Genomic DNA, 21,786 nt, shown 5'->3' with positions numbered 1-21,786 from the left:
GGTTTCTGTGCTGCATTTAAAAATTTGTATTTATCATTTTTCTTTCCTATTTTATTATTATATACACTGTCTCTGTCCGTTTTGACTGATAAAGAATTCAAGTTGATTCTGAAAAGTTAAAAGAAAAATATGATTTTTAGCTTGAAAAAAAAAAAAAAAATGGTATTTGTAATAAATAGTGTATATATTATATATAGCTGTGCATCCAAAATTCAACAGAGTAGTTGTAATTGTAATAAATTTATAATTGGACTAGCTCTTTAAAAGGTAAATTGATTTGGTCAAATCAAAGAGGTAATGGACACATACGAGGACAAGAAGAATAATAGTATTCGGCACATTCACTGATTTTTTATCCACATGCATGTGCATCCAACAATGTTTGATAGTTAGTATTTCTCATTGTGTGTGTGTTTTCTTTTTTGAACAATTATGATATGGGAATTTCAACAAGGAGTTAGATCTGCTTAGTTGATATTCTTTAAAGAATATAATAAACCTTTCCTTAACGAAAAGATGTTCTTTTTTCCCCTTCCATACCTTTCATTTTTAATCTTTGTGATTTTTATTTTTATCGCCCTGCCTAGCTCTATTTTAATTAATAGATTCCATAATTTTTTTTTTTTTGTTTTTGCTGGAAAATACATTCCATAAAAACTGAAACGCCTATAAATTCTGTGGAAGATTTTTGGAGTGCATACACGTGTCATTATTACAAAGCAGGAAAAACAAAGAAATGGATGGGTAGGGGGTGACAGGGTAGAAACCCAAAGAAATGCCTTTTTTTTTTTTTCTAATACTATTTAGTATTAATATTTAATATTTAATTAAATGAAGAATTGCTGTAATGAAGATTCAGACAGTCCCTTTGCTCAAAGGGCGGTGCTGCTGCCTCCTCCTTTTTTTCTGTTTTGTTATGTTATTGCCCAAATTCCAAAAGCCACGCTGTACCACCCACCACTTTATATTTATTTTTATTTATTTCTAAATTTTTCCAACTTAAAACAAAATAAAACTAGAAGTCTAGAACAATAGTAAAAACCAATTTCAGATTCTTTTTCATTTTCTTTTTTATATAAAATATCGCAAATATAAATAAATTCTCTCTGTCTAATAAATATGTTTCTCTAACACCATCTTTCTGAATTCTGACCCTCTTTCTGCTCGGTTCTCCATTTCTCCCATCTATTTTTCTTGCTAATTTATTTATTTCGTAATCCGATTTTATTTCTTTATTTATTATTCGCTTTATTGTTATTAGTGTTATTACCTTAAAAGAGAAGCCACCACCCAGTAGCAGCAGCTTTAGCAAAGCTGATTTAGAAACAAAAAAACAAAAAAGGAAAATTAAAAAGCAGTCACTATATATATTTTTGTTCTGTATTAATTTGAGCGACGATTTTCATTTCCATTGGATCATCTCTCTCTCTCTCTCTCTCTCTCTCTCTCTCCTATGATATGATTTCATCTTCCAGTGCCGGAATGCTGAGGCTATTTAGGGTTCATCAGCTCGCCTTCCCATTCATCATCTGATCAGGTACTGTTTTTGTTCTTCTCCCTAAAACTTGATTGATTATGGTTCGGGTATAAAGTTTGTTGCTAACTTTGATCCATGGTTTTCGTATTTATTTATTTGTTTGATTTTTGTCTGTGAATGTTTTGATTGAGATCTGATAGTTACTTTTCCTAGATTATGTGTGTGAGCACGAAAATCTAGAAAATTTGGTCAAGTAATAATTTGTTGCGAGAAATTGGGCTTTTGCAGAGTAGAACAAGTGTTTAAAGGACGCTTTCTGAATCAATTTCGAAGTTGCTGCTGTTGCTGAGTGCTGCTGATAACTTCAACAACACACACATAATAATTTGTTACTGCTTCTGTCAGTGAATTGTACGTTTTTTTTCTTTTGCTGAATCATTGAATTGTACGTACTGTATTTTTTTATTTATGTATTTTTCATTTCTGTTGATTTTGGAGTGTTTTTCTCTGGTGCTTGTCACTGAGCGGTAACTCTGATATGCAGTTCGTGGGTGTGGAATAGCTCTTAGGCTAAAGCCTTCCAACCACAAATATCTATGGTTTTAGCGACACAAAATATGCTAAAAAACCACGTTCATGGCTCATTTTGTTGTTACTTCAGTTTTTGATATGTATTTTTAGTTACCCTTTGCGCGACAGTTATAACTTAAATTCTTCAATTAAGAATATCGCCACTTACAAATTGATGTATTGGAAAGTTATTAGAGAAAGTTCACTTGATGTGAGCACTTGTTCTTGTTCATGCTTTTACTTTCTGTTCATATTGTGGAATGCCAGGAATATTTAGAAGATGGCAGCTGAGCTTGTCAATTGTGCAACTAGTGACAAACTGCCTGAGATGGATTGGACGAAAAATATTGAAATCTGCGAATTAGTCGCTCGTGATCAAAGGTTTGACTCAATGCTTCTAATTTGTGAATATTCTTTTATGGGGTTCTCTGAACATTTGGACTATGAGTTTTTCGGTTTTCCCCTTCCTTTCTCCTCCTCATCTGCTTCACTCGTGCCCTTTTCCTTTTTGTCATTTTCTCTCTGTCAGCTAGCTTGTGGTTCTGAGCACAGTAGCTCGCAAATCATCCAAACTTAACTGATTTCATCTAATTCGACACCTTTGACATTTTTTAAGATGGATTTTGTGGCTGTATATATGCAGACAAGCTAAAGATGTTATTAAAGCAATCAAAAAGCGATTGGGTAGTAAACATACAAATACTCAGTTGTATGCTGTTTTGGTAAGTATAGATTCTTTTCTTCGGAATATGTTTTTGCATTTATATTTTTTGAGCAGTTTGATTCGGTTTATCAGGCAAGATGAGAGGAAATTTTTCATAGAAGTAGTATTTTTATTTTTTTTAAATGTTTTTACTTGTTAACTGAACACGTGGTCGATGTTGCTAGTTTAGTATGATTCTCATATGTTGTGTCGTTGCTTGCTAATAAACCCTCCATTTGTTAATTTTGACATGCAGTTGTTAGAAATGTTGATGAACAATATTGGAGAGAATATTCATAAGCAGGTTATTGATACAGGGATTATTCCCATTCTTGTGAAGATAGTTAAGAAAAAGGTTCCTACCTGCCTTTATGTTGACCTTTGTGAGCTATCAACTTAATGTGTTCTGCTTTGATTTGAACATGATATCAACTTTTTTTTTTCCTGTCTCGTAGTCGGACTTGCCAGTGCGAGAGCGGATATTTCTTCTTCTAGATGCCACGCAGACATCTCTTGGTGGTGCTTCTGGAAAGTTCCCGCAGTACTACAATGCTTATTACGAGTTAGTGGTATGCAAAAAATTGCAACATCCATATGATCACGCGATTTATTTGTGAAATGATTTTAGATTTGTGAGTTAGTACATGGTGTTGACTTGCAATCTCTTCATGCTTGTAGTTGGGGCCTAAGAACACGAAAATGTAGTGGCAACAAGTATAATTGCTGTTTCTTATTTGGATTGTAAAAGAAATCTGCTGTTGTGGAATTATAATAATTAGTGGTACATAGTTGGAAAACTCAAATTAAATATAAATGGGATCAGGAATAGTTCTTGTGGAAAAGATCTTGATTTCTATGAGTTGCGTGATACTGGAGATGGCAATCAGGCACTCTAAGAGAATGGTGTAAATGTTGACTATTAGAGTTATAATAACGTATTATTATATGAGAGGTTTATTATACTGCTATCTCTTAGGTGGAGTGCTAGTATATTCTTGAAGCTTGGTGATATTGCTGCTATCATGTTGTAGTGGATGGTCTTAGGGTGACCTTGTCTTCTCATTTGAAATTAAGTCATGTTTCTCACAAGGAAACATATCTTAATGTTAACTGATATTAGTTGTGTATGGTATGGTATTCAGAGTGCAGGAGTGCAGTTTCCTCAAAGGCCCCCTGCAGTCTCCTCAGATCACCCCACCCCACAACCAAATAACAATAACTTGCCTAACGGGGAATTGGCATCATCTAGACATGAAGGGTTTGCGCGGCAAGCAGAGCCACAAGACGTTCCTGAATCGAGGTATCTTTATAATGAAACTTTTAACATACTTCGGTGAACATATTTAAAGTTTCTTGAAAGTTCAAGTTGTCCAAAGAAGGAAACCTGTTTAAAGAGGGGAACAGGGGTGGGTAGGGAGGTTAAGCGCTGCACATCATCTCTTTTTGTAGTTTTGTGATATTGGAGGGCAGAAGTATGTTATTTTGCAATAGCTTTAATCGGTCTCTACCTATTTCATGCAGTATCATTCAAAAGGCCGGTAATGTATTGGAGGTTTTGAAAGAAGTTCTTGATGCTGTGGATAGTCAGCATCCCGAGGTATATTTCTGGTCTATTATTCTGGACTATAAATTTTGCCTTGCAAAAAGTTGAATTGCATGGGGTATCATATTTTATATTTGGCATTAGTGGTCATATAAGGCGCTTTCAGAAAAAGAAGAAAAATGTTTAAAAATTTAAGGAAAGGGAAATGGTTGTGGAGGTGCTGGGCACATAGTTGTCATCTTATTTTGGTTGAAATCTTTGCTTTCATGAAATGTAGTATTGAGAACCGGCATGTACGTATACTTCGGGTTTAACGTTTAAAAGTCACATATGTATGTAATCATGCATAGATATCCTTTCAGCCTGCTACATCTTAGTTGCATGTCACTTAGCTTGATTGGTTATTCCTAAAATAAATACTTACAAGAGTTGGCGTGTGTAGTAATGACTAATGGAATTGTTCGTTAGGGAGCAAAAGATGAGTTTACACTTGATCTCGTGGAACAGTGTTCTTTTCAGAAGCAAAGGGTAATGCATCTAGTGATGACTTCTAGGTAAGGCTGATTTCTGAATTCAACCTAGCCAATAACTACACCATGTTTCCCTTCTATGCATTTTCTGTAATTGTTATTTGCACCCTCTTTGATGAGCTACTTTGGGGGTTTAAGAATATTAGTTCATCGATTTTTAGAAAAGCACGGCGTCAGTGCAACTTAAGGGGCTCATCAATTCACTAACAATTTCTTTTCATTTGTTTTTATTTGCATGTCAGCTTAAATTGATTCTAATAAACTTTAAGTTGAATTCAGGGATGAGAAGGTGGTTTCTCGAGCTATTGAGTTAAATGAGCAGCTCCAGAAAGTTCTTGCAAGACACGAGGCCCTTCTTTCGGCTAAGCCTAGATCAACTGTGAATCATTTTAACCAGGAAGAAGCAGAGGAAGAAGAAGAGGCCGAACAACTTTTCCGAAGGTATGTCGCATCTTTTATGGGTTTTTACTATTACTTGATTGAGAGTTTTTGGTTGGCTTCATTAATAAATCACTTTCCCCTTGATTCCAAAACCTAACAGGTTACGAAAAGGAAAAGCTTGTGCGAGGCCTGAGGATGAAGAGCGGCCAGCAGAGCACCCCCACTTGGGTTTTCTCGGATCAGCCATTCCCGGAGAAATGCTGAATCGTCCACTTATACGGCCACTGTCTTTGGAGCCATCATCACGTGAACCGAATGGACATGTTGCTATACCCCCCCCGCCAGCGAAACACGTCGAGAGGGAGAAATACTTTCAGGAAAACAAGGCTGATGGTCTAGCTGGCCATGTGAGGGGCCTCTCCTTGCATAGTCGCAATGCGAGTAGCTCTCGCAGTGAAAGCATAGATTCCAGTGATTGATGGGGCCGGCTTCACTGAATGTGCCGGTCCAATGTTCCTTGTTACTTACTCCCAGTTTTATAGGCAGTTTATATTGGTGATGCCTTCTGATTTAGTAGTGCTTTTGGCATTTTTAGAGTTTATAGTGAGTTTTAACACGAGAGGTTGGTGTTACTATGTGGTCGTGGCGTGATCTCTGGTTTTGCAGCTCTACAGACTAATTCCTTTATTTGTTATTACTCCTTGCATACAAGGGAAGAGTTGTAAAGAGATTTTTCCCGCAATCCTATTTTAATTTATTTGGCCCATGTGTCTATAGAGTATGGGTGGCTCTTCGATGTAAAGAGATCCCTTTTTTTTTTTTTTAATACGTGACAAATCGATGTTGTTTGGAAAAGGGTATTTTCCCCCTTTTTTTTTTTTTTTTTTTTTTTTTTTTTTTTTAGTGGAAGAACTTGTGAGCAGGACCACCATCATGATTCATGACATAAGCGAACCCCACATAAAAGATGAAGAAAAAGTGAAAAACCAAACAAAAAGGAAAAGAGTACCGAATCTTTACTGTTGTCATGAACCTTTGAAACTGCATAATATGATCATGAATCACAACGAACAAGGGTTTCTTTTGTTTTGTTTTCTTTTCTTTTGATGGTTCGCATGATATAAATTATAAGGTTTTCTGTCTCCTGCCTAACAAAGAACAAAGAAAGAGAATAGAAAAGGGACAAATCCTAGAAGCCAATCTTGACACGTTAGCAACTTAGCATTGTTGGAGTGGAAAAACTGGTCAGGCTTTAGAAAAGTCGCGGCTTGACTTTTCGTTGGCTACAAGAAAAAGGGTTATCTGTTGTTCTTTCTGAGCCTCTTATTAAACGCTATCTTGTCTCCAGTCTAGACTCTGAAATTGTTAGTTTATGTTTTGTTAGAAAAGGAAGATGAAGAAAAGCATAGTGTTATATGGAGCACCAAGTTTCCACCACATGGTGTCCATGTTGGAATTGGGAAAGCTAATCTTGCAACACCATCCTTACTTGTCTATAACAATCTTGGTCACAGCCTTACCGTTGGCGGTGGATACAACCACCACATCCTCGTACATAGACCAACTCTCCCCATCTCCTTCTTCGCTCTTCCCTCCATTGATCTTCCCCAATCCCTAAGCGCACATCTGAAGCCACCTTCGAACTCATCAAACTCAATGCCGCAAACGTTGTCGATGCCCTCACAACCATGTCTCTCACCTCAAAAGTCTTGGCTCTCGTAACCTCAGCCATCCATGTCTCTTACCACCCACAAATCCCAACTTATTATTACTTCACATCCTGTGCTTCTGCTCTTGCTGCTATTCTCTATCTTCCCACTATTCATCACCACACCACCAGGAGCTTTAGAGAGCTGGGTGACACACTCCTGCGCTTTCCCGGACTGCCACCCCTTAAGGCCTCGGACATGCCTGACGCTCTCTATGACCGTGACGATCCTGCTTATCACTATTTTCTGAATGTTGCCACTTGTCTTCCCAAGTCGAAAGGAATTATAATGAACACTATTGAAACTCTGGAGCCACGCGTAATCAAGGCTATTAGGGATGGTGCTTGTGTCCCTAACGAGGTGACTCCACCTATTTATTGTATTGGGCCTTTGATAGTTGATGCCAAAGACAGGGCAGTAGGATTAAGTGATGCATCGTTGGAGTGTTTGGCATGGTTGGAATTGCAGCCAGAGAAGAGTGTTGTGTTGCTGTGCTTTGGAAGCAGGGGCAAGTTTTCTGAGGTGCAGCTCAAGGAGATGGCTAAGGGATTGGAGATGAGTGGCCAGAGATTCTTGTGGGTGGTCAAGAGTCCGCTGAATTCCAACAGGACGGAGCCAGACTTGGAGGCGCTGCTGCCAAAAGGGTTTCTAGAAAGGACCAAAGATAGAGGCCTGGTGATGAAGTCATGGGCGCCGCAGTCTGCCATCCTGAGGCGAGAATCAATAGGAGGATTCGTGACACATTGCGGGTAAAATTCGGTGTTGGAAGCAGTGACCTGTGGGGTGCCAATGGTGGCGTGGCCATTGTATGCTGAGCAGCGCATGAATAGCGTGGTCCTGGTGGAGGAAATGAAGCTAGCAATGCCACTTGAGACTGCCATCATCTTCTTCATCTTTGGGAGAAGAATTGGTTAGTGCACAAGAGTTGGAGAAGAAGGTGAAAATGTTGATGGAATCCGGATCAGAGGAAGGGGAAGGTCTTCGAGAGCGAAGTTTGGCCATGAAAGCCATGGTTATAGAAGCTTGGACGGATGGTGGATCTTCTATCGCTTCCTTTTCAAAGATGGTAGCTTCCCTGAAACAAGGATGCTGATGCTCGCCAATTTCTTCAATAAAACTATCAACAACACAAGAATTTATGGAATCAATTGGTCAAGAGGTTGAAACGTACAAGTAGTAGCAGAAAACTGTTATTTTCGAGTATTTAACTTGTGGAAACTGCTATTAGATCTGCATTTGGCCTTTGGCCTTGATCAGAAGCGTAAATAACAAACACAACCAATTTCACAAACTCCCAACTGGAACGAGAGATTTATCCAAGAGTTCCTTGTGTCTTCTCTATAGTCCTTGTTTGTAGTGGACTCTCGGTAAAATTTGTAACGCACAGGACAGCAAAGTGAACTTAATGAAATGGCTGTATAAGTGTTAGCAAAAAATAATCCAAAACACATATTGTATTGAGCGGCACGAAGAGACTCGTGCCTATTTGTAGACTTTGGCCTTCAATTTCTTTCATTATATATATCAACTTTTTTTTTGGGTGCATTATATATCAACTTAACAATATGGAAAAATTCTAAGAGAATTGCACAAAATTAAATGAGTGAATTAAGGGGCCAGATGCCCTAATTTACTCTTTTAATAAACGATACAACTAACATAACTCTGATTATGATATTAACGCAAAAGATACAGATAAATTGAAAATAGCCTTTTTCATTTATTTATATTTATATATGGGGGCTAACAATGAGTATTGTTAAGAGACTAATTCTTACAACAAAAATAATTTTTAGAATATTCCAGCAAAAAAAAAAAAAACAGAAAAACAAGAACCCTTTTAGAATGAGGGGGAAAACTGTACAAAAATAACTTTTGTGCTACAGAAATAATTACATGCATGTAGCTCTCTATCTTGTTGTCTACAATTTAATAGTAATGCCCCAAGACTTGTGTTATTGGCTTTCTCCTTTTTCTATAGGCCCCAGTTATGTATCGAGCAGAATAACATATCTTGCTATATGTTGTTAAAAAATAATAAATTTCACCTAAAAAATAACCTCTTGCTTGGATTTAACATGACTTGTAACTTTGTAACGTTGATCCAATACCATTCAGCAAGTTTCAAGTAGTCGCCGGCAGCAGAATAATTCTCATTGCTTGATTGAAAGCAACTCCCAGTTACCCTCGCCAATGATAAAAGCCACAATTCTACTAAATCAAATTGTATCATTGCTTGATTAAACGCGACTCCCAATTACCCTCACCATCTATAAGCCGCAATTCAATCGAATGGAATGGTATCAGAGCAGGACGCTGCAGAAAGGGGGAAAAGGGGAAAAAAGTATAAAAATTTTGACTTAAAACACAGAAAGAAAAACAAAAAGCGTTCATGTTCAAGCTTAAGCTTAAAGTAAGCGCTCAAATTGCAACGGTAAACCAGATGCTTTTTGGTTGTTCATCACTCCTGCCAAATTACGGAACATCCCAAAAACCAGCTAGACATGCATGCATACATACATATGTGTGTGTAAAGAACCACCAACGAAGACTCATCTTCATTATAGTTGGAGCAGCACTTACTTGTGAGGATGTAACTACTGTGATACCCATGTCCTTTGCGAGCCTATAAAGATGTTCTTCAACGTCTACACTTGTAGCACTGCCATTTTCAAGACCAGAAGATGAGAATGGGACTACTAGATAAAATAAAATAAAAAATATATAAAGAAAAAACCCAAGGATGTTAGCTAACATTTATTTTGAGGTTATGTAAAAGACTAAAACATTGGGCAGTCTCACGTACTTTGTGCATTCGTCAAGGATGCCAAATTTAGGCTTGTGGAAAAATAAGCGTGCCTGGTAAAAATAAATAAATTAATTAATTAATTAATAATCACGTCATACGTGAAAGACATTTTAAATGGATAGACTTTTTTAAAGAAGCAAGATAATCGAGGTACTAAACATTAGCTTAATTTACACACCATGCCTAATCTTTGCTGTTCTCCAAGAGAGAGAATATCTTCCCAATTCAAATTAGCGTCCCAGCCACTTTCCTCCCTTTCCAAAAGATAATTCAGTCGGACATTTTCCAGGATACTTTTCAAGTGCATGTCCAGAATATTTTTGGCATCGGAAGAATTTTCATCTGAATTTGCACCATCTAGGATATTTCAAATACAGTTAAAATTTGTATCTGAGTTGGTAGAATGCAAGTATTTTGTAAAACAAACGTTCTCCAAATTACCTTTCTTGTAGAACTTCAATGCCCTCAACTCTGCTTCCTTCTGGGAGAGAGGATATATAATTTGATCTCTAAGGGTTCCCAAACATGTGTACGGCCGCTGAGGAACATAGAACACACCACAACCTGAGCCGACCTCTTCAGAGACATGTTGTGATGGATGAGTGAGCCTCCCGCTCATGATGGGCCAAAGGCCTCTAAGAACTCTGAAAACAGAACTTTTTCCACTCCCATTTGGACCTTAAAACAATTTCATACTTGTTATTGTTAATCCTTGTATAAGATATAGTATAGTAATATATGTATAAATCAAATCAAATAAAAGTCACAAACCAGTAACGAGCAGGCTTTCTCCAGGTACTATATCACATGTCAATTTCCTAGCCAACAATTTTTGTGCAGGGGTGATGATGTCGACCTCAGAGAAGGTAATGGCATCCTCAGAGGAAATATGTTTCCTTTTAGACAGTGACTGAGTATCATCTACTTTCATCAAAAAAGGGAGAAAGGCCATAAAAAGGATTGTACCTCAGAATAGAACAAACAGAAAAGTACATGAGGGAAAAATTTTCATAATTAAGAAAATAGATCTTTTAGAATAAATTCTAGAAGCAAATAAAATTTACGCACTTCTATCTCTAAGCACATGCACTTTAGTTAGGACTCTTAAAATTAATACAAAGATGACGCATTCTTGATATGCTTGTAAAGAATAACACAACACTTACCAGACTCAGCAGCATCTAGAAGCTCTTCAAGCTCAAAAATTCGATTGATACCACCAGAGAGTTCCACAAACTTCCGATGCAATTCAAGAATGTCACCGAAGGCTAAAAAGCTCTGAGATACAACAGATGCTAAGAACCGTAACGCATGAGCAAGTTCACCTGAAAACGTTCTTCTATATGTGAGAGAGACGGAGACAGAGAGAGAAAGGGGAAGAGGGAGGAAGGGGGAGGAGGGGGAGAGGGAAGGAAGGTAGAGATAGAGAGAGGTATGGTGCCTCTCAAACTTCACCTTGAGTGGATACCAATGCCCGATCTCCTTTGTGTTCCATGGCATATAACAAGCTCAACCCCCAAGTTACATTATGTGGAAGTTGCTTTGTTGTGAATTCATCCAGTATACCAAACAGCCATTTCTTCTTCAAATGAATCAAGGAATGGTCAAGAAGCTCTCTGAATTTTGTTTCAACCATCTGTTTAGTAACAACCATGTAAATTAAATATGGATTGGTGAAACCATAAAATTATCAAATATATTGCTCAGAGTGCATATTAATTATATCTTTGCCAAGCTGACCCATGATGCTAATTTGCCTGGTTGGACATGAGAAATTGCAGGTTCAAGTGTTTCATATAATTCAGTAACTTCAAAGGTGTATATAGGAACCAGTCAGTGCATAAAATTAGTTACAAACGAAAATGAAGACCAACAAAAAAGAATCTATTACGTAAATAAACATTTGAAAACAAGTTTATTTGACAGTAACTCACGTACTGAATTTATTGGACAAACTTCAAAATAAGATTAAAGTGAAGAGTGAGAATAGTTATTAACTGAGCGAAGCCTTTACAATGTGGCAGAGTGCAGATCTAATGCCCACAGGAATAATAAACTCACAATACTTCAACAGAAAACGACAGTGGGGAGAAACTTGTGCCAGTAGTCAGTAACACCACATGGAAGAGAACAGAAAACTTGAGAAGTTGTACCCATAACCACATTCTAAAGATAACAAAATGAATAGCGTAAATTATGCCAAAAACTTACTAGTAGTGAAACTAATAATACATACAAATTTGGAGGATGGGGTATTCTTTGGTACATAAAAGAAATGACCAAAACGAAGTTCATATATTAGTTATCAAATCATTCCTCTTAGTTTTTGGTGTCAAATGTGGCCCCTTTCTTCATCTCCATGTTTAAAGCCAAATAAAAAAGCGAAAATCCAACAACTTAACACTACTTGTCATCTATATGAAAAGACATGTAAGGTTGAGGGTAGCTTACAGCTTTTTCTCGAGCACCACCTCCAAAGAAAGCAACAGATTCAGCATGAGTGCGCAATCTTTCATGCATGAACCTAATGTATGCAAGATGCCAAAATAAGTATGATTCTTATTTCGGTGCAGTTGAACATTAGTGGTTAAGAAGTGAAACTAAAAACATTTTACCTGAAGGTTCCTTCAAGCTGTTGTTCTTGACTTGCCAAATCGCCAAATTCAGGGGTAACAGCCCTAAGAAAACCCAGGCCCAGTAACATGTAGGCGTACAATATAGCAACACCCCTTTGACCAGTCAATAGCTTCATTCTCAAGGTAAACCTTCAAAATGGAAGCAGCACCCACGTGTAAGAAGCAAAAGTACAAGAAATATTAGCAAGAAAAGATAGTATACTAGTCCTGCCTAAGAATCTTACAGTCCTCTTAAACTCGACTCAATTAAACAACATACTCACCACAGAATGTCTACAGTTGGCTTTACCATTCCCGTCACGAGTCCTGACAAGTCAGTTGTTAACTTTTCCAGGTCATGAGTTATTCTCTGATCGGCATCAATATTTTTGCTCGACATGTGGAAGACCTACAAAGAAACATAACATATTTACATGAATGTGGAACCAATCTAAATGAAGAATCTGACACGCGGGGGGAGGGGAGGGGGGAGGCAGGGAATAAAGAGAAGAAAATAGCCGCTTTTGATTTATAATCCAAATGAAAAACTTAAACAGCTCAAGTGATATATACAAGATAAAGATTCTTAACCAAGAGTTTGAAGTAAAAAATAAATCATCAGAAAGGTAAAAGTAAAATAGAGATAAAAGATTTGACAAATATCTATCATCCGGGTACCTTGTAGAATGCATTCTTTCTCAGATAATTCTTCAGTAAGTGTTTGGTCAATCGAATCCTCCATCCCAGAGCCAGCCTGGCTGTCAGGTGCCTGCAAAATAATGACAGATATGGGACTCCTCTAAAACCACAGAAATGACCCTGATAGAAAAGTATTCCTCATTCCCATTACAGAGTGATCTAAAGAATTCACTTTTTTTGTGCAATAAACGTGAAAAGACCTGGAGGCAAGCCTTCAAAACCTCCAAAGGAGTCACACCTTTGCTGCTTTCTTACCAAAAAGGACTTCAACAACTGAGCCTTTTAATAAAATAATATCCCAGAAATGTCCCAAGTAAACCAAAAAAAAAAAAGAAAAAACCTCCACAACTTCCAAACCACAGAACAATTTAGGAGGAGTAGTCAACTTTTAACCTGCAGCTTTACCCATAATCATCTTTTCACAAGGATTTTACCTAAAGTTTTTCCGACTTCTCTTAGCAGAACTTGACTCTTTCGGTTATCTAAAAACAAATGCTTTGATTAAGAGTTTTGACCCTTGAAAAGTGGTCCCCCACAAGGAATTTTCCGATACATATTTTCATAGGAAAGCCCAACAGATGAACTAAATAAGCTCAGATTTCCTTAAAGAAAATGCAAAACTCATTACCTTAAAGATGGGGCAACAAAAGAAGAAGCAGCACTCTGAAGAATACTAATACCAATTAAACGAATGAAGGCTGCCTTATCCTGCTCCAAAACGTATTTCACAGTAGTTCCTGTATAATTAAAAAAACTCCAATCACAGCATGATTTTTAGATTATAAAACACTTAAAAAGGGTGTGTGTGTGTGTGGGGGGGGGGGGGGGGGGGAATACCATTTAGTGATGCAATACGATCTGAAATCCAAGTTCTAGATACAACAAGAAAAGCAACTGCAAGCAATTGTGCTCCTTGTTTATCGAACACTGTTGGGACCTGAAAAGAGGCACCTTGAAGATTAGTAAGCAGAATAAAAGAAATTTCACTTTCTTGGATGCATGCTAAGACCATCATGTGCCATAAAATATAATGGCAATAATACACTGGATATCTTAATAGAAAGCCATATCGTTCTGACCAGCATCAAGATGCTACACAAGTAAGAGATCACGCCAAAGTACACGGAATTAATAACATATTCTTGACTGCCTCTCAAGGCCAAAGCAAACATGCAATAAAATCACTATTACGTGTAAACTTTGTTCCCAAATAGTATCGAGTAATGCAATCAAAGATGAAAGAGATGTTTCTGTATCCCAAACACTAGGATAAGATTCACAGGCCTTAAAACTGAGGATTTCTTATCCTTGGTGATACTCAAAGTACGGAAATCCCAAAATGAAGAACCCTCAGAATAAAGAAGAATGTGGTTCGACCACAGCCTCTAGCCCGTCTTCAACAAAAGATAGATGGGAATAAGGCCTATGAAATAGACTAATAGAGGTCATAATCAACCTCCTTATACATGTAGTCAACCTCTGTTTTAGCTGCAGGATGGGGCTCCCCTTCTTCCTGCCTAGCAATTTATAACCCCTCTCACTGCATTTTAAATCTGTATGGCTAATGATGAAATGGTAGACTAAGGAGAGTTATACCAAGATTCTAGTACCGAAAAGTAAATGAAAATGAAGAAGAAAAAAAAAAAAAAAAACATTTAGGCAAACACAATCATCAGAGTTCAAGCTCAAGACTAGTCATAAAAACCAAGTAAATACAATAACAGAATAAACACCAAGTGTTAACATGAAAACAAATAGCAGACCATGGCAATAATATTAAAATGCAAAAAAGTAGTCACAAAGAGTGCCGATGTTAAAATGTCTCACCAATACTCTAAACATCGCAGCTACTCTCAAGGGCAATACCCGTGGAGCCCCACGGAGTTGTGGGAAAACTGGCAAGGAAACAGCATGATCCATAGGCGGAGAATTAGCTATAACCTCTGCAATGTAAGATTGTGCCTTTGAATTCGAGAATGCATAATCCTGCACCAAATTACCCATGAGATAAGTATGATGTAAGCTTGGACAGAAACAATGATACAAGCCCATGGATCAAGTTTTGAAAATTATTAGACCTGACCTTTTTACTTGCAGCAAACGCTCGTTTCACTGCCATTGCATCAGTCTGGCGATGTGTCTCGGAAGGCTTCATTGTGTTTATCCCCACTTCATCAAGGACTGGGGAGTCATCCCTGAGTTATCACAGAGGTTTAATATGCAAAGACAGTCCGCAACAGATAACTGGTAAGCAAAGTGCAAAACAAATACATAAAAGAGAAAATGACAAGTAAACCAAGTCAGTTTTCAAACCTTTTATAGTGAACACTCCAACCTCCTTCACCATCCAATGACAACACCACATCGTGAAATGCAACTAGAGCTGGACGATGTGAGATGGTAATGCATGATGTTCCCATTGCTCCAACTTTAGCACAAAAGCGTTCCTCCATATCAGTTGTGACGGCACTAGTACACTCATCAAGAATTGCAAACTTAGGCTTATGATAGAACAGTCTGGCCATTCCCAATCTTTGTTGCTCGCCAAGAGATAGCTCATCACCCCAATTAATCTCTTTTTCAGGCGGATAACGGTCTAGTAGATACTCAAGGTCAACCTTCAGATAGCAATACCCATTCATCCACATGAACACATAATATCCACAAACAATTACGTCAGAATGAAGCAAGAAAAATTATAATTTACAACAATAAATGTATAGATCATTCTGTATTCGGCTAAGACAGAAAACAATGAAATGAAAATTTACATTTCTCAACAGCTCCACCATTCCATCATGTGTGAGTGGTTCGATCTCCTGATCCGCGGTAAGAGGATAAATTAACTGGTCTCTAAGTGTTCCTACAGCTGTGTATGGCCTTTGTGGTACATAAAATATTTCCTTGTTGAGATCAGTACCAACTCCAGGTTTTGCGATGTAGCCAGATACAAGGGGCCAGAGGCCTCCTAGTACTCTGAAAAGTGAGCTCTTCCCACTACCATTTGGACCTTCAACAGGATTTAGTAACACAATCATCACGTGTCAAACAAATCAATGCTAAGATGGTATTTCAGAAGAGTTATCACAGTACTTAACTGAAAAAAGCAACAAGTCACAAACAGTGAAAAACCACAAAAGCAGGGCACCAGATCTAGCAAACATGAAACATAAACAACATGTTCACGCCAAATAAATTTGAGTACCTCCCTGAGCTACATCTAATCAAGCATGCACCAAACAACATCATAGTCAACCTCAATCAACTAAGTTTTTATTACAGAAGTTTTTGGGTCTGCTACAAGAATCCTTTAACCATTTTCCATTATAAGGGCACAGTAGGTAGGACGGTCTTGTCTCTTGCACTTAGAAACAACCGCTGTCTTACCGGGCAACAAGCTACCCTCTTCGCATAATATGCCAAACTCATCACTTTGCAACATAAAATCTTGCCAAACAAGCAAAAAACAAGTTAATCATAAATTTTTCATTTCTTTTTTTTTTAAAAAAAGGAAAAAGAAGAAGTAAGCAGCACATTCTTATGCAAAACCATTTCTTCATAACAAAATGCATTGAACTGGGAAAGACATAGAAACAAACTTGGAAAAAAAAAAAAAAAAAAAATTGAAAGGAAAAAAAAAAAAAAAAAAAAAAAAAAAAAAAAAAAAAAAAGAAAGTAAATCAAGTAAATCAAAATGCAGTAAGCTGGGAAAGACACAGAAACTGACTAGGAGGCGCAAAAAAAAGTATACTTTTTCTTCATAACAAAATGTAGTGAACTGGGAAAGGCATATAAATGGACTAGGAAGTGCAAGGAATAAATCAAGCTTTACAATCTAATGAATACCCTCAGATCTAAAGATAATACCTGTAATCAGAAGATTAGATCCTGAGTCAACTCTAAGAGTCAAATCGTCCACCAAGACATTACCAGTTGGGGTAACAACCTGGAAGATCCCAGAGCTATTAGAACATGGAATGGAATGTAGAAAAAGATACTATCAACATGCAGAAGAATAATAGATTTACGTACCCTAACACCGGCAAACTCGATATAATTAGCCTCACTAAAGCAATTTCTACTCTGAGATGTTTTCATCAGAGATTTGTCACTACCAATACTTAGCTCTCTTGATATGACCAATAACTCATGAATGCGATCTGCATAACCACTGGAGAAGAAAAAGATAGAAAGAATATCACGACTGGCTGGCCATACAACAAGCTCATTTACCAACGAGTACATCAGTGTCTCTCTTTCTAATGGTAATGCTAGAGAAGACTGATTTAAAAAAAGTACCTGAGACGATTAAGTCGTCTTGCACTTATAGAAAGTGTTCCCAGAGACTGAAATAGCGAAATTATGACACTAGTGTGATATCTTAGATTGCTCAACATCTCTGCACGCCCTAAAGTTGAAGTGTCAGGTCTTAAATGGCCCGAAAAGAAGGGCTCAATAATCAGAATAACAGCAACAGTAGCACCAAGGTACTTCAATAAAAAGTCTTGAATCATGCCAAACCACCAATGGTCATGAAGGACAACTCTCAGATGTCTAATAAGTGTCTGAAACTTTTCCTTAATATGGGATTCTTCTCTACTCTCTCCACCATAAAATGCTATACTTTCTGCATGGGTCCTCAACCGTGAATGAAGCTGTCTATATTCTCCTTCCAGCTGTTGTTCTTTGGACATTAATTTTCCGAAAGCAGGAGAGAAGTTTCTAATCATTGTCCCAGCTCCTAGTACATATGCCTAAGTAAGTAACATCAAACGTTAAAGTCAAAAACTAATTGCTGCAGCAATAATTAATAACCGTGTTGAGCTGTACAGCCCGTGAGCGGCTATATGGTAGAATAGCTTCAACAAGAAATCAACAAAGAAATATGGAAAAATATACAAACATAGAGGCCAAAGGCTATAAATTTAATGCACAAAAGAAGTAGAACATTACCAATATCCAAAAGACATATTTTGGGCTGGCATATGAACAAAGGCGCCAAGTATAAAGCAGACCATCAGTGACTGCTATTAAATCATCCTGCACTATTTCACTCAACTCTGAACAGAATTTTGGTACATCACTAGCAATTCTTTGTTCAGGATTTGTTATCCGACCGTCTACATGTGATATTTTGTAATATGCCATGCTCTGAAACCCCAAAAGAAAAAAAAAGAAAAAAAAAGGTTTACTATGTGAAACTGGGAACACATTGCAATAATCAGGAGAATATTACAAGGTATTGAAATGCCAATTGTTCTTCTCTTTGTTAAGCCTAAATAAGGGCATCACATCACCAATTAGAAGAGTGAAATTAATGTGCCAATGGTGCGTGACAAAGGACGAGCTATATCAATCACAATGAATTCCATTTCGTTCAACTAATTCAGATAACAAAGAGCTCAATATTAAAATAAAAAATCCATTACACAGCATCTTATGAAACATAAATTAAATACACATCCATGGGAAATTTTCACTCAAAAAGTGGCAAGCACTATTATAATGCTATATCAGCCAAAACGTATTATCTTCTCTCAAGCGTTTGAGGATTTGAGTAACACAAAATTTCATCATTTGCAACTGAAATGTTCTCATTACCATGTTAGCCCCGATAAAGGTTTCTTCTGAACAAGTCAAGAATTGCCTAACTATTTAATAAGTTTATTTGTACATATAGCAAGAAAGAAAAAAAGAAGTGTTATAATTTATTGAACATAAAATTATAACCATAACTACCTCAAAGTAATAAGAATGGATTATTTTTGTCAAAATCTTTCTGAACCGCAGGCTTAAGGTCCCTGTAATGTACTTTGAAGTAGAATGCATGGATGAAAGGAGAAAACATAACAAAATATTCTCTGAAATCAGCCGAAAAAATAGTGGTACACGCCGAAGAAAAGCTGCACGGAATAGAAATCCTTGCACTTTTGCCAGTCTGTTGCTCAAAGCAGTTCGCAACACCTGCAAACATAAAACAAGAAAACAACATAATATATTGTTATGGAGATTGAAGCATTACTGCATGTTGGAGTAGTTTTTAACAATCCGAACATATATAAAACAAACTACTTCCTACCTCTAAAAATGCATATTTAATTAGGAGTAATCAGATGAATAAACGAGAAGTGAAATTCAGTTGTTTCAACTTCTGGGTAAAAATTTTAAACAGTAAATCAAAATAGACTTCCTTATGTTCGAAGGCTAACTAAAATCTATTTTAACTCACAATTAGAATGAAAGAACCACTATCTTAATATCTTTTATAACCTTCAAGGGAAAAAAATAAAATAAAATATCAAAATTGTACCTCAGATGTGCATAAAAAATTACTTACCACAATTGCTACTAAACCTAAAAGGTCTCTTGCACCCATTCGACCCATTTTGGATAAGAGGATTGCAGCAAGTACTTTGAGTGACTTCAATCCGCCCTTTTTTTCTGAATTTTTCTTCAGATTTTTATCATTTGCTAACACTTCTGAATTTCCTTTATTGTTATCTAGCCCATTGTAGTGACTAAAAGAATCGCGTCTTTTACTGCTAAATCGAGATTGCACGTATGCAGCAGTCCCACCGGCGAATACGATGCCTGTAGCTAGTAATAAAGTTTTCCTGGATGCGATTAACGAAATATAATCACCATATGAAGAAGGTCCACAGGGTCAGCACAGAATGAAACATTAATTACAGAGCTAATATTAAAGAAAAAGATGTCTGAGATTTCACAAAGCTAAATACAAGAATTCAATAACTTCAAACGTAGTTCTTATACATGCACTTTTTTCATTCATTAATGTAAACCACTAGAACAATATATGGGTGGAACTATGAATGAAGTATTTTATTGGAAAACCAACCAATCGGGTATCTTTTTTTTCCTTCTGGAAAACAATCCACGTTATGACCAACATGAAACAAACGCCCCTGAGAACTCAAAGAAATATAAATATTAAGTGATAGTGTGTGATTATTCAATACCTCCTCGATGCCAGAATACCCCGGCCGTGCTCAGTTAATTGCAGTAGTTGTAGAGAAGGCATGGTTGATATTCAAACCTTCCCTACTAACGAATGTGTGAATCTAGGATGACTTCCTCTTAACTTCAATTGCAAAACGATCGGGCAAACTTTAGCCTTACCCCCTGCCAAAACAAAGGATTTACAAAGAATTATTATTCCTTGAAGGTAGCAAGAGTAGTTACGTGCGTGTGTGTCTGTATATATGACTAGAGAAACATGTATGCACACATATAAAATGACACAACATAGATATCCAGAATTGTAGAATGCTTAAAGGGTAGGACTTTTACAGACAGAAGAGAAGACACTAAACAAAAGGAATATCATAGCATGGAGCTAGCAAGGTTGATCAAGCAAGTGATAAGACTAGGACACATTCAAGAGAATTGATGATAAATAAAGAAAATTCACGTTAGGAACTTGGCAACTCTTTCATTAGCTGCACCTGGAACTACATCCAAAAACAAAACCTTTACTTCAAAGAATCTCTGAGGTAGCAGCACAAAACAAACCTATTAAAGACGTTTATTATTATTATTATTATTATTATTTATTTTTTTATTTTTTTAATGCAAACAGTACAAAGGAATTGAGGAAGGGCAACATCAAAGAAGGAAAAACCATCAAAATAATCACATAATTCGATCTGCCCACTTCAAAATAATCAAAAAGTAAAAACGAAGTCCTTAAAGGCTTTATCAGAACCATCAGTAACTTAATAACACTTGATTAATGACGTACAATAGGCAATTAAAACAAGAGGATTCAGTAAAGCACAAAAAGCCATATAAAAAAAAAAAAGCAAACATCTTTTCAAGTGATCCTCAATAAGTTAGGCAAATACTTGAAACAAGAATTGAGGCTTCCAGTATATGCAGCAAAAAACACAAAAACTATATAAAACGCAGTTTATTTTCTTTGCCCTGAACAAAACAGCCTCATGATTGTTATGATTGTTCGAAGGAATTGGATAAAAAAAATCCAATTTTGATTCTGCCTTTTGTTTTCAAATCTCTCGGAAGATTCGCATCAAATCACAACAACAATCAAATCGAAGAAGAAAAGAGAAATAAAGGGAAAAACCTGGAGAGAGAGAAAGAGAGAGAAAATTGGGTGCGAGAAGAGAGGGCTAGGGCAGAGCGAGAATAAATCATAAATGGCGGTGGTCGCAACTTCTTCTTCGTATTCTTCTTCCGTCCTGTTTGTTTAGGTGAATCAACTTCTTCTTCATCAATAATTCAATTTCATTTAATTTAAGAGAATGAAAGAGAGAAAGAGAGAGATGCTGCAAAACTGAAGAGAATGAAGAAGGTCCCGCAAAAGAAGAGGCCAGTAGCGTGGGCAGAAGCTGAGAGAGCCGGGACGAAACCAAACAAACTCAACAACAAACAAAAAATTATAAATAAATTATAAAAATAATAAAAATAACACTGAAAAAAGAAACCTTACCAAAACGAAACAAATTTGTCAAATTAACGGAAAAAAAAAAGTTTTTCCCCCTCAAAAAACAAAAGGAAAAATTGCTTGGTTTGGTAGGGACAAAAGAATAATATATAATTGATATTCTATCGATAATGCAAATTTTTAAATTATTAGTCCTTTGTTCGACAAACGTAAATGAATAAAATTATGAATTTTAAAATTATGTATAAGGATATGTACTATTGATAATATGTAGTTTTGAATGTATCTATTTTCATCAAATTCATTAAATATATATATTTTTCGT

At 36.6% G+C, this 21,786-nt stretch overlaps 2 protein-coding genes and 1 pseudogene across 3 annotated transcripts; 2 read left to right on the top strand and 1 right to left on the bottom strand.

Moving 5' to 3' along the window:
- The first annotated feature begins 1,140 nt into the window (after nucleotides 1-1,140).
- On the top strand, nucleotides 1,141-5,970 carry LOC21396291 (TOM1-like protein 5). The gene is made up of 11 exons (XM_010098121.2): nucleotides 1,141-1,537; nucleotides 1,766-1,888; nucleotides 2,315-2,428; nucleotides 2,691-2,769; nucleotides 3,007-3,105; nucleotides 3,206-3,319; nucleotides 3,893-4,050; nucleotides 4,272-4,347; nucleotides 4,762-4,847; nucleotides 5,103-5,264; nucleotides 5,365-5,970. The coding sequence occupies exons 3-11, from the start codon at nucleotides 2,328-2,330 to the stop codon at nucleotides 5,681-5,683; spliced, it is 1,194 nt and encodes a 397-aa protein (XP_010096423.1). The 5' UTR covers nucleotides 1,141-1,537; nucleotides 1,766-1,888; nucleotides 2,315-2,327; the 3' UTR covers nucleotides 5,684-5,970.
- A 101-nt stretch (nucleotides 5,971-6,071) lies between these two features.
- On the top strand, nucleotides 6,072-8,452 carry LOC21396289 (annotated as a pseudogene).
- A 204-nt stretch (nucleotides 8,453-8,656) lies between these two features.
- Nucleotides 8,657-21,429, bottom strand: LOC21396288 (ABC transporter D family member 1). Of its 2 annotated transcripts, XM_024165654.1 has the most exons (27): nucleotides 21,352-21,412; nucleotides 21,141-21,255; nucleotides 20,017-20,179; nucleotides 19,374-19,650; nucleotides 18,776-19,000; nucleotides 17,990-18,187; nucleotides 17,336-17,790; nucleotides 17,069-17,207; nucleotides 16,904-16,982; nucleotides 15,808-16,046; nucleotides 15,350-15,654; nucleotides 15,120-15,231; nucleotides 14,864-15,022; nucleotides 13,874-13,973; nucleotides 13,665-13,773; nucleotides 13,016-13,106; nucleotides 12,622-12,746; nucleotides 12,338-12,487; nucleotides 12,174-12,246; nucleotides 11,178-11,358; nucleotides 10,889-11,047; nucleotides 10,494-10,643; nucleotides 10,164-10,400; nucleotides 9,901-10,079; nucleotides 9,720-9,772; nucleotides 9,497-9,575; nucleotides 8,657-9,229 (listed from the first exon to the last, which is right to left on the bottom strand). In XM_024165654.1, exons 3-27 carry the CDS (start codon nucleotides 20,076-20,078, stop codon nucleotides 9,143-9,145), a joined length of 4,023 nt encoding a protein of 1,340 aa, XP_024021422.1. In that variant the 5' UTR covers nucleotides 20,079-20,179; nucleotides 21,141-21,255; nucleotides 21,352-21,412; the 3' UTR covers nucleotides 8,657-9,142. The 2 variants fall into 2 exon arrangements, with proteins under 2 accessions (XP_024021422.1, XP_024021423.1); XM_024165655.1 differs by having other exon boundaries at nucleotides 9,901-10,064; nucleotides 21,141-21,429.
- Between the last annotated feature and the right edge of the window lie 357 nt (nucleotides 21,430-21,786).

Source organism: Morus notabilis, unplaced genomic scaffold (assembly GCF_000414095.1).
Source record: "Morus notabilis unplaced genomic scaffold, ASM41409v2 Scaffold1195, whole genome shotgun sequence".
Lineage (NCBI taxonomy): Eukaryota > Viridiplantae > Streptophyta > Magnoliopsida > Rosales > Moraceae > Morus > Morus notabilis.
This window is presented reverse-complemented; position numbering and strand designations above follow the sequence as displayed.

Coding starts and splice junctions, on each gene's coding strand:
- LOC21396291 (XM_010098121.2), top strand. CDS start 2,328: ATGGCAGCTGAGCTTGTCAATTGTGCAACTAGTGACAAACTGCCTGAG. Junction 4,051..4,271: donor CAAGACGTTCCTGAATCGAG/GTATCTTTATAA, acceptor TATTTCATGCAG/TATCATTCAAAAGGCCGGTA. Junction 5,265..5,364: donor GCCGAACAACTTTTCCGAAG/GTATGTCGCATC, acceptor AAAACCTAACAG/GTTACGAAAAGGAAAAGCTT.
- LOC21396288 (XM_024165654.1), bottom strand. CDS start 20,078: ATGCCTTCTCTACAACTACTGCAATTAACTGAGCACGGCCGGGGTATT. Junction 16,983..17,068: donor TCGAGTTTGCCGGTGTTAGG/GTACGTAAATCT, acceptor GGGATCTTCCAG/GTTGTTACCCCAACTGGTAA. Junction 13,974..14,863: donor CTGCGATGTTTAGAGTATTG/GTGAGACATTTT, acceptor GCCTCTTTTCAG/GTCCCAACAGTGTTCGATAA.